The sequence below is a fragment of the Symsagittifera roscoffensis genome, chromosome 3, assembly GCF_963678635.1.
Source record: "Symsagittifera roscoffensis chromosome 3, txSymRosc1.1, whole genome shotgun sequence".
Taxonomy (NCBI): domain Eukaryota; kingdom Metazoa; phylum Xenacoelomorpha; order Acoela; family Convolutidae; genus Symsagittifera; species Symsagittifera roscoffensis.
The window spans coordinates 27,374,077-27,388,914 of NC_087064.1; the positions used below are offsets into that span (position 1 = coordinate 27,374,077).

The following is a 14,838-nucleotide window of genomic DNA, read 5'->3' on the forward strand; positions in this document are numbered from 1 at the left end:
ATAATTTTTTTCTTATACTGGTTTCTGGAGATTTAACCCTTCTTATACTTTGTTGAGCTGCGTAAGTGGCTTCCTGTGATATAATTTTCTCATCAATTAACAAAGTAGTTTCCGCGTAATTCTTGATTAATTGAAAAAAAGCCAAATGACCCATTTTTGGGTAAAATTTTTGTTGAGAATTTCGGAGAAAAAATGGCACCATATTAATTCTGGTGAAATTCTAAGCAACTTTTGTTCTCTTCACTTTTTGTCTAATGTTAACCCAATTTGAGAAAACCCGTTTGAAAATTCAAGTTTTGTTCGTTTTGTCCGGATAATTTAAATCAGCACTGTAGACTACGAAAGCGATTTGTTCAAATAAAGTTCCAAAAAATGATGCAAGATGAAGAAATCAAATATTCAAAATAAAAAAAGATAGAAATAAAGAAATACCTTGAAAAAAAGCATAGCCAATAGAGTTTGAAAAGAGTCAAGAAAACTGAATCAAAAAGGTATTATATTCCGCTGCGGGTCTGAAAATTAAATTCAACTTTCGGAACTTAAAGTCAATTACGTTTTTGGTGACCTTAACACTTTTGCTGTTTCCACAGAGGAATTTGCCTTCGTTTTTACAAAAAAAGTCAGTTGAACTTAAAAAGATATCAAAAGTCAAAGCGCGAAAAACTTTATTTGAGCCTGAACAAATTTTATGACTTTTCATGAAAAAAAGCCATGGCGACCAATATAAGAGTCTGAACAACGTAAATCATAAACACCAAAAAAAAAACAAATCAATGGTTAAATGTATGCAATTTTTGTACCTACTGACAAATCTACACCAGCTCTTTTGCCAGAGGAGAACTAGTTAGAGAGATTAGAATTTGCATTAAGTCTGTGCACTTTTGAGTTTCCCAGAATAAATTACCTCGCCTCAATGCTATTCGAATGGCTTAACTTTTAATGATTAACAATTCAGTTTTTCATGGACCAACCCAACTTGCATAAACTGGATCTAAATTGATTTCTAATTCCTGGGTCAAATTAAAATCCATTCATGCAATTTAATTCGAGAAGTTTCCCATTTTGCTTTTGGTTAGCGTATTTCTAATGAGTATCTGAGTTTAATGCAAATGTTCAAGTTAGAATTTGATTGATATGTTTTAAGACTGGGGACCAATATTTCAGCATAAAAAATTTAAAATGTGTCGTCTAGCAGAGCAATGTAATAAAACTCATCAAATGAGTTTCCTGGCTTCCTGTGATATAATTTTCTCATCAATTAACAAAGTAGTTTCCGCGTAATTCTTGATTAAGTGAAAAAAAGCCAAATGACCCATTTTTGGGTAAAATTTTTGTTGAGAATTTCGGAGAAAAAATGGCACCATATTAATTCTGGTGAAATTCTAAGCAACTTTTGTTCTCTTCACTTTTTGTCTAATGTTAACCCAATTTGAGAAAACCCGTTTGAAAATTCAAGTTTTGTTCGTTTTTTCCGGATAATTTAAATCAGCACTGTAGACTACGAAAGCGATTTGTTCAAATAAAGTTCCAAAAAATGATGCAAGATGAAGAAATCAAATATTCAAAATAAAAAAAGATAGAAATAAAGAAATACCTTGAAAAAAAGCATAGCCAATAGACAGTTTGAAAAGAGTCAAGAAAACTGAATCAAAAAGGTATTATATTCCGCTGCGGGTCTGAAAATTAAATTCAACTTTCGGAACTTAAAGTCAATTACGTTTTTGGTGACCTTAACACTTTTGCTGTTTCCACAGAGGAATTTGCCTTCGTTTTTACAAAAAAAATCAGTTGAACTTAAAAAGATATCAAAAGTCAAAGCGCGAAAAACTTTATTTGAGCCTGAACAAATTTTATGACTTTTCATGAAAAAAAGCCATGGCGACCAATATAAGAGTCTGAACAACGTAAATCATAAACACCAAAAAAAAAACAAATCAATGGTTAAATGTATGCAATTTTTGTACCTACTGACAAATCTACACCAGCTCTTTTGCCAGAGGAGAACTAGTTAGAGAGATTAGAATTTGCATTAAGTCTGTGCACTTTTGAGTTTCCCAGAATAAATTACCTCGCCTCAATGCTATTCGAATGGCTTAACTTTTAATGATTAACAATTCAGTTTTTCATGGACCAACCCAACTTGCATAAACTGGATCTAAATTGATTTCTAATTCCTGGGTCAAATTAAAATCCATTCATGCAATTTAATTCGAGAAGTTTCCCATTTTGCTTTTGGTTAGCGTATTTCTAATGAGTATCTGAGTTTAATGCAAATGTTCAAGTTAGAATTTGATTGATATGTTTTAAGACTGGGGACCAATATTTCAGCATAAAAAATTTAAAATGTGTCGTCTAGCAGAGCAATGTAATAAAACTCACGAATAATTGATTGAAAGACATACGTAAAAAGTCGCTCAGTCGTAGGTCAAGCTTCCCTAATTAAAACAATTCTCACGGTTTAAGAACAAAACAAAACTATCAACCTCACAAACAAAATAGTATAAATTAGCGGTAAAACACACATTTAAGCGCAGCGGAGCAAGCAGTTGCAACTTTATTTTAGCGGGTTTGAAGTTAGTGTTCTGACTTGCAAATTGTTTAAGTCTGCTAAAAGATCGGTCTTTAAGACTTGCACCTTTAAGACTGTTCTTAGAATATATCGGCCATCCCCTCTGCACTCTATAGCCCTTTTGCAACTCAGTTGGCAATTTCTGATTCTCGCTGTAATCGCGTTGCCTAAATGAACTCTGAAAACCTACCTTCGTTCATATCCTTGCATGTATTATTGTAATTTCTCATTTCAGATACTCTGATTGCAGACGGCCTTCTGAAAACGTCTAAGATCACAACATATCAATATCAAATGAGAATCAACCATAATTGGCATACAATATATGTTAACAATTAAACACCAGTTCAATTGATAAACGATTTATACAATATTATAGCAGAAAATACAACAGACACTAGTCAACTTCTTCAATTCAGATAGTTTTCACTATGTTGGTCAATGGAACCCAGTGTGTTGTGATATACTTCGTTCGTTTTTTTCAGATGTCTTGTTTTTGTCTTAACTTTCCAAATCTAATATCTGTAGTAGTCTGGCTTGAAGGGTCCGTCTTGTGGGATGCCGAGGTACTCGGACTGTTCCTTGCTCAGTTTCGTCAGTTTCACTCCGATCTTGTCCAGATGTGCCATGGCCACCTGTTCGTCCAGACTCTTCGGCAGAGTGACCACTTCATTGATCTTGTACTTGTTCGGGTTGCACCACAACTCAATCTGAGCTAACACCTGAAACAGAGAAAGTGATTAGCTCAGAGAATAGGCCATCTAGCTTCCATTAAGCAGCAAACTATCTTATGGATCTAACCACAACCCCACAAAGAGTGTGAAGGGACAATTGCCTCAGGTTTTGTTGCGAAATAAACTAATATGCACCGAAGACAACTCGCAATTGACAACATATCAACTTCCTTTCAGTCATGCTTCGGATTCCGAAGAAAATCTATCCGCGCCGAAAAAAAAAGATTTTCTTACTATTCAGGCTAATTTGCCGCTATTGTGATATCCATGTCAGACAGTTCTGAACTCTTTCTTAACATGCCCGCATTCCATGATCGAATTATTTCGCATATTTTATTCCATAAGCACATCTCTCCTCTATTAAACAATACAACAACGTTTTACCTGGTTGGTGAATGAGTTGCTCATGACGAAGCTAGGGTGTCCGGCGGCACAGCCCAGATTGACCAGTCTGCCCTCTGCCAGGACTATCACGTGTTTGCCATTGGGTAGAGTGTACAAGTCCACTTGTGGCTTCACTTCATCCTTCTTAGCCGCCAACGCATTGAGACCCGCAATCTACAATGGAAAACAAGCTGTAATGAATAAGAAAGAAACATTATCTTATTGAATAGTAAATTCGAAAAAAACAACACCGCTATTTCGTTACAATAATTCATGATAGTCCTTGTTTGATAGGGACTCCGAAAACGAAAATTAGTTAAATTAAAAACTGGGAAAATTCTAGGTTATAGAGTTCATTTCTTGAAGTCACGCACAGTTTAACTCACTCAGCCCTAGAAACCACAAAAATAGTTAGCAAATTAATACAAAACACTTTTGATATGTAAGATATGTTCTTTTTGAAAAAATGCATTGGTTTGTGATTTCGAAATTTCAGCTGTTCAGTTCGAGATCGCATGAATGTTGAAGGCCTTTTGAAATTTTCTTAGGTCGAGCTTACATCAATTTCGCAGTCGAAATGTCCGATGTTGCAGACGATGGCGTAGTCCTTCATTTTGGAGAACATGTCTGAGGTGATGATTCCGGAGCAGCCAGTCGCAGTCACAAAAATGTCAACCTGAGACACTACATCGTTGATAATGTCGACCTATAACCAATAATCACCAACTAATTGTCTTAATAACAGTTTTTATCTTTCGGAACATGATGATTAAATCCATCACTTTGGTCCGAAACAAACTTCTTGTTGTACCTGGGAAGACTAAGATTGTAAAGCTTATCACTTAAAACTAGATAAAATTTTCAACCTTGGTTAATTGAATAACTAAAAATAAAAGAGACTATCAGAATACAGACCTGGTATCCTTCCATAGCAGCTTGCAATGCATTGATTGGGTCGACCTCAGAGACAATAACTCGACATCCGTAGCTTCTCAGACTCTGTGCACTGCCCTTGCCAACGTCTCCATAGCCTGCCACAAAAGCTACTTTGCCTGCCAACATGACACCTGTCGCTCGTTTGATTCCGTCGACTAGAGACTCACGACATCCATACAGATTGTCGAACTTTGACTTCGTTACCGAATCGTTAACGTTGATAGCCGGCACTTTAAGTTCTCCGTTCTTGGCCATTCTATACAGAGCGTGGACACCTGATAAAAAATAGGACAATGAACAAAATTTTTACGTAAGGTCTTCTTGTTCTTTTTATTTAAGAAAATATTTGACGTGAGAGTTTTAACTGCAAAATCTGAAGCCATTTACTTAACTTCAGTTTTTTTATAAGCTTTAAGTAACAAATTAGTTTATATTAGTGGGAAGTATTTACTTGTGGCATATTTGCTGCGTTCTCGGCAAATCTTATTATCTTTTCAACTCGCTAAGTAAAAATATGCAACTTGGTTTTCTTTGGAACGAATTTCCTAAATCTAAGCAACTCATCATTATCTTTGGTAGTGCCTCATTTAAAAAAAAAAGGAGAAAACAAGAAACACTTTAAAATCATGTACCTGTTGTGGTCTCTTCTGATAACCCTTTGATCTCAGGGAGGTATTGAGGATACTCCTTGTGGACCATAGCTGTCAGGTCTCCACCATCGTCCAAGATCATGTTGAGAGGCTTGCCATCTTTGAACAACAGTGTCTGTTTGATACACCAGATATATTCCTCTTCTGTTTCGCCTTTCCATGCGTACACTGGGATACCTGCCTTTGCGATTGCGGCAGCAGCGTGATCCTGAGTGGAGAAGATATTGCAGCTGCTCCATTGCACTTCGGCTCCGAGTTCAATTAGAGTCTCAATCAAAACTGCAGTTTGCAACGTCATATGCAAGCATCCCGCAATTCTAGCTCCTTTCAGTGGTTTACTGGGACCATACAGAGCTCTCAGTTTCATCAAACCTGGCATCTCAATTTCGGCCAAATTGATTTCTTTTCGGCCCCATTCGGCCAGAGAAATGTCAGCTACTTTGAACGATGCTTGTGACATAATTGCAGATTTAAACAGAACAGAAAAGCAAAAACAACTTCTGAAAGTAAAGCAAAAATATAAGCCTACTTGGTTCGATTGGTAAAAGAGTAAAAGTAAGGCCGACTCTCATCAGTTTTAAAAAATTACGTAATCTGAAGACACGAAAGGATCAATACGCATTAGATTACGTAATCTGATGATAGCGTGTTCAACAACAAAGCATGAAATGTGGAACGCCATTATTCAGCAGCAAGCATTGCCATCTAAATCCATTCAAATAGTTGGTCTACAATATGTGCGCGGCCATTTTTATCACTTATACAAACAGATAAGAAATATCGACGACCAATACAAGTCAAGATAGAAAACGAAGGCGTGTACTTATTGTGTACTTCATACAAGATGGTGTTCCAACTAGCTTAAATCGTTTACCGAAATAGTACTCTTAGCCTACACTAAGTGAGACCATGACCCTAGATATCAATCGTCGAAGCAATCACACAGCAAACCAACCGATAGCTATGCTATGGCTTAGTGGTGAAACCCCTTTGATAATTGATATATTTGTAAGCCAAGAGGAGCAAACTAACACACGAGGGTCACCATACGTTCTAGTTTAATAAACTAGCCACAGAAAGAAACCTGGAAAATTTTATAACGAACTCAAACAAGGAAACAAACAATACGGATTTTTAATCAACATCCTAATTTTTCACAAAAAAATGACCACTTTCAATATCATTTCAGTTGAATAAACCTTTCATGCTTGACACTTGTGAGATAATTTGACCCTAATTTGAGAAAACATGAGCATGAAAATCATTCTATCTTTCGCTAATAATAAAAATCTAAGTCACGTTTGTGAATAAACATGCAGAGCGAATTATCGCACCATTTATAATTCCCTATCAGATAGAAGAATTGAGCTCTGCATTGAAAGTAAATTTGCAAAGCTAGCTACAAAAGTCAAACAAAAAACTGATGCAAAAGTCAAACAAAAAAGTCAACAAACAGTTGGAAAAATCGGGTCTTTTCTGTTATACCATCCAAAATTATCAGAATTGTTATTTGATCTTGTTTTTATTGGAAATCCAGATTTTTGTTCTCTGGCAGTAACTTCAACCAATTAGATTCGAGCATTCTGATCATATTTTCAAAATTTGAAAAGATCAGCTTTGGGCCGTATAACAAAAGAGCCGAAAAATACCAAGAAACAAGGAATTTTTGCTGGAATGCTCAAATTGACATCGAATATTTAAACGAAAAGTCGTCCAAATCTCAAGTCAAATTGAGCTTGATCAAACAAAATTTTACTGAAAAACATAGTTATGAAGCAAGTAAACATAAAAAAACACTGACTTTGTTGAAAAAATCTCATCTTTCCAATTTCAAATAAAAAAATAGTTGCCCTTTAAACTCTTTGACTTTCTACAACGATTTATGATTGGCGCTCTTTTAATCTACAGGTAAAGTTTTTATTCCGCTGGAAGTCTAAAACTTAAATTCCACTTAGAAATCGTTCAAGTTTTTTTTTGCGCCATTTCCACGTTCGTATTTGGAGAGTGCTATTTACGTCACTTTCAGCAGATGAATTTCAATTGAACTCAAAAAGTGCATATATACCTTTAAGTGCATTCATAAATGCATCAATATGTATGAATGCAAATCTGTTGTTATCAGTCTTTTATGCACATTTTCAGACTTTTTCCTTAAAAAACAAAAAAAAATCTGCAAGACTTATATAAAAGTCTTCACTACGTTCATTACTCTTAGAAAACAAGAAATCAACGAAACATATTCACTCCGTTCATTGACACTGAAAAAAAAACGAAGTGTCTTCACAATGTTCAACTACACTGAAAAAAAAAACTTACACAGCGGCTAAACAAAGCTGCCCAACATGTGCGATAAATCGCACATATAGCATGGTAAGTTAGCGGATCAAGGAGCCACTTAGTCGAAAGAACTGCTTTGAAAACGTGTCAAAAATATTTCTATAAACTTATGTCTGATGTATCTTCAAATGTTCAATTTGAAAACAAAACTGTTACATTACCTTATGCACGAAAACGCATGGAAGTATTTTGCCTTTAAAAGAGCTAATAATAGACTAGTAATCTTTTATAATAAACGCCTAATAGATTAAAGTACATTAACTTTCAAAGCAGAAACAAATAAACAAACGGAAATTGGAAAAAAAATGAAACTCAATTACCTGTATCTTTAAAATTGTTTGATGCGGCATTTTGCAAAAATGAAAATCCCTGCGCGTTCAAGACTCAGTCTATGCTTTGGAAAGTAAGCCGACCAAAACTAAGCAGACAAACGATACTATGACAGCTCAGTTGAAAATTGACTTTTTTTTTGAAAAACGAAAAATTCACTTCCAGGAAAGCAGCCGAGAAACAAAACCACCAGCATTATATAAGCTTTCAGTATTAATTGAGCGGCAACTAGGCCGATGAAATGTGGTTCGACGCCCATTGAGCCGAAAACAAAATGAACACCATATTAAATTGTTGTCAAAAAAATTTAGAGCGATTAAGTTTCAAAATTTTAAACGTACACAAAAACCGTCCTGATTTATTTCAAACAAACTTAACAATTTCTGCCATTCAAACAACGCAAAAAATGACTCCGCCAATAAAACATGATCGGAAACTATTTAGCCCGAATAAAGCTTTTAAGCAGAAACAAAAAAATATATACTAAGTCAGGGCCAGTAAAATTACAAATTACGGGGGTTAACCATTCATACTTGCTATTGCAATAAGTATTGCTTAGAGCAGAAAAAAAGACCCGTGATGTGTCAAATAGTGCGACAAAACATAGGCAGACAAAAAATACCGCCGATTCAATTTTTCCCCACTAAAATCATTCAATTACATACATACTGAAAAAACCACGGTCTGGCCGTGACTCGAACCGAAGACCTTAGGGTGCAAAGGAAACCATGATACTTTTTGACCAATAAAAAAGTAGCCTGGAGGTTGTTGAGGTTCAATCATGAAACCATTTTGTTTACGGGAAAAAAGTTCCCGATTACAAAACCCTAGAAGTTTAAAAACCCAGGTCTAGCTGGAAATCGAACTCCTTGCCTTAGGCTCCCAAGGCTCGCTCTTTACCATCAAACCAACTAGGAAAGGCTTAAAATTACCAACGTTTCAAATTATAGCAAGATTTTTATAAACTGTAAACGGGAAAAGTCTAGTTGCCCACTGAATTTCATTTTCTCTCGCGAGTGAAGTTAGCAAATGCCTTGACAAAAAATTTCAAAACTATGAAATACTAATTGGTTTCTATCAATGGGATTTAAATGGATCGCAGCCTCAAGGGGCAACAATTAAGATAAATACGTTAAGTAAGCCCTTTTGGGCGATATGCCAGTGCATCTAACGAACTCCTGATTCGGCTCTGGGGATAGTTGGATATACTCCTGATCGGCGGGCAGTAAGTAGGTTAGTAAGACCGCAATCAAAGACGGGTAAAAATGTAAAATAAAAGACTGCTCAGATTGGAGCCCTTAAGGTTCCAAATGCCCTTGATGCTTTTTCTTGGCGAATTTGAGGTGAGCGAAACTTTTTAAATTAATTTTCTTCGCTTTTCAAAGCAGTTTACAAGCAATATGATTTTGTAGGAGATATTTAGAGTCTGATGAGGAATTAATGGGACCAATTGAATAGCATCAATTTCTTTGAAATTATTGAAGCACAAACTCATTCGCTGCGCTCAATAATTTCGAGCCTAGGCGTCGTGAATCACAGATAAAGGGATGGAAAACACGTCATTTTACGGAAAATTCCAGTCCCAAAAGCCCCCATAACGTTATGAATTATCACCCCAGGTAAAATATCCGTTTTAATTTTAACTCAAAGCATGAACATTCTTTTTTTCTCATCGAATTTGGATCGAAAAGGTGGAAAGGCAAATTTTCATAGAAAAAAACTTAAAAGCAACGAACCATCTTAATTAATCAAAAATAGTTTGAGGAAAAATTAAACAAAACGAAATCTTATTCTAGGCAAAATTTCGACAGCTTTCGTTTTAACGCTTCAAGTTGGATCAGTAGCATTATACTGCAGATCATGAAAAGTCATATACAATTAGAACTTACTACCACGCAAAGACGACGGGTTAAAGGGCGCGGAATAGGTCTCACGAGTTTCCTTTCCGATAATATTTATGGCCAATCAACGCTTAGAATACTTTGATCCTTTACCAAAAAGATTTTAAAAATGAATTGATTGCTAATAATTTCATCCGCAAACTATTTTAAACCCGCAGCGCTTCTAGTAATAAACATAGCTAATTAACAGTTGGAAAAGAGTAATGAACGCAAGAAAACTGACAAAAAAACTGACTTGTTTTTTCAAGAACTACAACTTTTGAATTTCGAAGAAAAAATAGATGGCCTTAAAGCTCTTTGAATTTGTAGAACAAATTATGATGGACACTTTATTGCTAAAATAAGCCATATTGAGAAAACTGGATCAATACGTTTAACTTTTATTTCGCTGGGAAATCTGATTAATTTCCATTTTCAAAGTTAGAAATCGGTCATGTTTTTCGTGACTTTTACACTTATGCTGTTCGATAGTTGAGTTTGCCTTCCTTTCAACAATGGAAACGCACTGAACTCAAAAAAATCACAAGTCAAACCGCCGTGAAAAATCAAAACTGAGCGTGAGCAAATTTTAAGACTTTTTCCTAAAAAAAAAAAAAAAATCAGCAAGACCTATAAAAGAGTCGTCACTACGTTCATCACTCTTAATCAACAAATTACTTCTAGTAATAATCAAATGGTACCAAGGCACCAATTAGGCAAACATGGCCAATTAACAGTTGGAAAAGAGTAATGAACGCAAGGAAACTGGAAAAAAAAACTGCCTCGTTATTTCAAGAGAGTTCAACTTTTGAATTTCGAAGAAAAAACAGATGGCCTTAAAGCTCTTTGAATTTATAGAACAATTTATGATGGACACTTTTTTTTGTTAAAATCAACCTAATTTGAGGAAACTGTATCAATACGTAAATCTTCTATTTCGCTGGTAAATCTGATAATTAATTTCCATTTTCAAAATCAGAAATCGATCACGTTTTTCGTGGCCTTTACATTTTTGCTGTTCAATAGCGGAGTTTGTTTTCCTTTCAACAATGGAAAAGCACTGAACTGAAAAAAATCACAGTCAAACCGCGAAAAATCAAAACTGAGTGTGAACAAATTTTAAGACTCAACAAAAAAATCAGCAAGACCTATATAAGAGTACTTTCTACTTTCATTACTCTTAAAAACCAAATGATCTTTCTAAGAGCCATGCAAAACACCATTTACACCAAGCAATGCTGAATCCTTGTATCAAATAGTTTCGCTTTTCAGCGAAAAAAAACATCATTATCAAGAGATGCCGATTTGAATCAAGATTTCAAAAAGTAGCATTTTATAATTATAGAGATAAGAATCTCCCTCTTAGGTTTAAGAGTTTTCCTTTTTCAATCGTTTGTTCTTTTTTTAACGTTTCCCCAGTTTTAACTTCATTAAAAAAATCATCTCTTCCTGTCTCAACTCAGCATACTTTGCGAAAGCAATTTTTTTCTATTGTTCTAAATTAGCAAATCAACGCGTGCCATAAAAACTACAAAAACAAAAAAAAATTAGAATGAGTTGTCTACATTAAGTCCACCTCCTTTTTCGTCACTTTTCCACGCCGTTTGGGCCACAGGACTGGCTAGTTCCGGCCCCACATTTGGCACTATTTTAGCTAGTGCACATACCATTCTGTATTTCTTTCGAGCCTTGTCAATCAATTCAAACAAGGGTTCTCCAGGTAGATATCCAGTAGCTTTTATTTGACTGCAGAGGTCTAACAATGTCTTACAATTGGCAGAGAGCTTAGAACTCTTTGTTGTACCAGTACTTAGATCATTTTGCAAGGAATCTCCTTCCATGTTGAAGACAAAATTGGGATCTTCGAGGGCCAAAAGAGTGCAAGCAACTCCTCGCATTACTCCAACGTCCAGTCCTATTTTCTGTCCATGGAACGTGCCCAGAAACTTGTTGTGGGATGACTCCTCATTTGTAGCCTTTGTGAAACCTGAATCAATCAATCATTTTGGAATACCTTCATCACTAATTACTTTAAAAACCTAAATATAGCCATGTTTTATTTCAAACTAGTTTCTGAAGAAATTATTTGTTTCTGAAAACTTGAACATAGCCAACAGAGCGGTTGAAAAGAGCCACTGAACGCACGAAACAGAAAAAACGGACTTATTTTTTTTGAAAAACTTTAGCCTTCCGTCTCAGTTCTTTGGATTTCAAGTACAAATTATGACTGATACTGTTAAGCTAAAATTAGCTCAACTTCAGAAAACTGGATCAATATGTAATTTTTCATTTTGCTCGGAATTCTAAATATTAAATTCCATTTTCGAAACTAGAAGTCAATCACGTTTTTCGTAACCTTTACACTTTTGCTGTTTGATAATGGACTTTGCCTTCCTTCCAAAAAAGGCAATGAAATGAAAAAGAAATAAGAAGCTAAGAAAAATCATAAGTCAGCCCGCGAAAAATCAAATTTTAGCGAGAACAAATTTCTAAGAAAAACAACAAAAAACTAGTCACAATGTATATAAGAGTCTTTATTACGTTCAAAGACTCTGAAACATAGTCAATAGAAGGTCACGAAAAGTAAAAGATCGAGGAAACCAAAAAATGATAAAGTTTTTGAAATTTTCAATTTTTGAAAAAAACGTATCAAGTTGAAGCTCTTCGAATTTCAAGAACAATTTATGATTCGACACTTTTTTGAATAAAACTAACCCAATGATGGATAACTAGATCATTGCGTAAAATTTTTATTCCGCTGGAAATCTAAAAATTAAAATCCGCCTTCGAAACTAGAAGTCGCGAACGTTTTTTCGCGCAATTTCCACTTTTATAATTGGAGAGCGCAATTTACTTAACGCTTAGCAGATGAAACTGTACTGCACTCAAAAAGTGCAGCTATACCTAACCTCATTAACAAAAAAATTAATATTTATGAATGAACTTGTTTAGTCAGTAGGTCATTTCAAGAGTTTTTCTGAAAAAAAAAAAACAAAAAAAAATTATCAAGAGCATCTACTTAACAATTGCCCCCCATCTTTTAAGAAGGGGTGGCAATTGTTAAGTAGATTAAAATAACGCATTTTCGACCAATCACATAGCAGCAAAATTCGAATTAGTGCTATTTACTGCTTTTATTAATAGGGGTGGCAATTCTTAAGTAGATAACAAAGGGAGGGCGATTGTTAAGTAAATCCCATCAAGTCATATATAAATGAAAATCAATTCGTTCTTTTACATAATTATAATAAGCGTTAAAAATTTTCAGTGCCATTGATTTTATCTAGCTATTTTAATAAGCGAAAATTAAGTTTTCCATGTTTTTGTTCAATTCATTATTATATCATGAATCGAAATGGAAGTGCAATTTCAGAAAATCGAAACAAGGGGTAAATTAAGAAACAATAGGAAAAGAGTCATTGAACTCATGGCTTGTTTCTTTATAAAAATGACAATTTCGAACTTCAAAGAAAATTGCGAAAATTGGACCAAAAAGTGAAATTTTTAAAATTTTAATGCACTGAGAAGTCTGAAAACTGAAATCCACTTTCTAACTTTCTCTTAAAGCGAATGAAATTGAATTGAACTGAAAAATAATCAAAGTCAATCAGCAAGATCAAATTTGTCGTGTACAAATTTTACGCCTTTTACCGACAAGAAATCATCGCGATCTTCATAAGTGTTTTCGCTACATTCATTGACACTAAAAAAAACTATGTAATTAGCACATTCAAAAAAATTGACCACTGAAGTATATTGTTTACCTTCTGAGAAGCCATGGGTGAAACTGCGATCGTATCCGAATATTATGTCAGTGATTTCGTCATTATCTCGCGGGGGCACTGGAATGTGCGGGCTCTGTACTGAACTCGTGAGGCTGTTCTGCTGCACATCTCCTGTGGGCAAAACTGCGTCTCCGTTGTTCATGCTGCTGAGACTATTGCCTCTATTTACATTGATCTGAAATGTCAAATGAAAACGAAGTGTCACTTTGATCTCCATGCTATGATTTATCTAATCAACTTTGACTAATCTTTAAGAATCGAAACTATTGTAACTCACTCTAAAATGATGAACACAAACTGCGAACTATGTTCTCAATTTTCCGAACCGACAAGGACACCATGAACTTAGGCATATTTGACAATTATAATAAATAAGGTATATTTGACAAAAGTTTTTCTCTTAATGCGAATCGAAAAATGAAATAAAAAGATGCAGAGAACGTTTTTGATGAAAAACTTCAAGTCGAATTTATTGTTTTTTCAATTTATGAAATAGAAATCATTGCTGGCAGCCCCGTATTTTTTTTTACTGTTGCATCAATCTCGTAGACTTTTCATTGATTTCATAAATAAGCTTTTTTCACGCTCATTAATCCGTTTGAAGCACCGGAGGAGCGTTACATGCTAGTTTTATTTCAATCTATTTAGCTAGATGTACACAAAAAAAACTTGTGGGTAAATATTTTAGTTAACATTTTATTTTATATTTCAGTTAACTAATTTGACGAGAGTATAACGGCTCAAATAAGACGGCGTAACTTGAATTATCCGAATTCGACTATTATAAGCCTACTATAGGACCTACTCACTCGAAATTAGACTATAGCTCAAAAATTTCAAACCAACTTTTTCTCGACACTGAGTAAACTTTCTGTACGAGTAAAGACTGAAATGGCTCTAAAATGATACATCACTTGTTTTTTTCCGATGATTACTTGTGGTACCTGATTTTGTATGAAAACAATTAAACCAAAACACACCCGATGACAAAGTTCCTCTTCGTTTTCAATGGTCTGAACAAAAATTTTTATTTACAAATATTACATTTGGACTACGTGATATAAGAAGAGAAAACCACAAGAGGGTTCTGGCAGAGGATCCAATGAAAATGTTCAAACAACGAACTACATGTTAATTTTTTGTCATAAAATCACAGTAGTTAAAAGTCAGATTGGAAAAATTTGGTGTAGTGGCAAACGCTTTAATTCAAATAGGGACTTTTCTGATCTCGGA

At 34.7% G+C, this 14,838-nt stretch overlaps 2 protein-coding genes across 2 annotated transcripts; both read right to left on the minus strand.

Annotated features, from left to right (window-relative positions):
- Nucleotides 1-2,838: 2,838 nt before the first annotated feature.
- On the minus strand, nt 2,839-5,864 carry LOC134842101 (adenosylhomocysteinase B-like). The gene is made up of 5 exons (XM_063858284.1): nt 5,256-5,864; nt 4,603-4,898; nt 4,247-4,393; nt 3,688-3,861; nt 2,839-3,291 (listed from the first exon to the last, which is right to left on the minus strand). The coding sequence occupies exons 1-5, from the start codon at nt 5,731-5,733 to the stop codon at nt 3,085-3,087; spliced, it is 1,302 nt and encodes a 433-aa protein (XP_063714354.1). The 5' UTR covers nt 5,734-5,864; the 3' UTR covers nt 2,839-3,084.
- Nucleotides 5,865-11,288: 5,424 nt separating this feature from the next.
- Nucleotides 11,289-13,784, minus strand: LOC134842533 (uncharacterized). Its single transcript, XM_063858915.1, has 2 exons — nt 13,585-13,784; nt 11,289-11,807 (listed from the first exon to the last, which is right to left on the minus strand). The coding sequence occupies exons 1-2, from the start codon at nt 13,745-13,747 to the stop codon at nt 11,368-11,370; spliced, it is 603 nt and encodes a 200-aa protein (XP_063714985.1). The 5' UTR covers nt 13,748-13,784; the 3' UTR covers nt 11,289-11,367.
- Between the last annotated feature and the right edge of the window lie 1,054 nt (nt 13,785-14,838).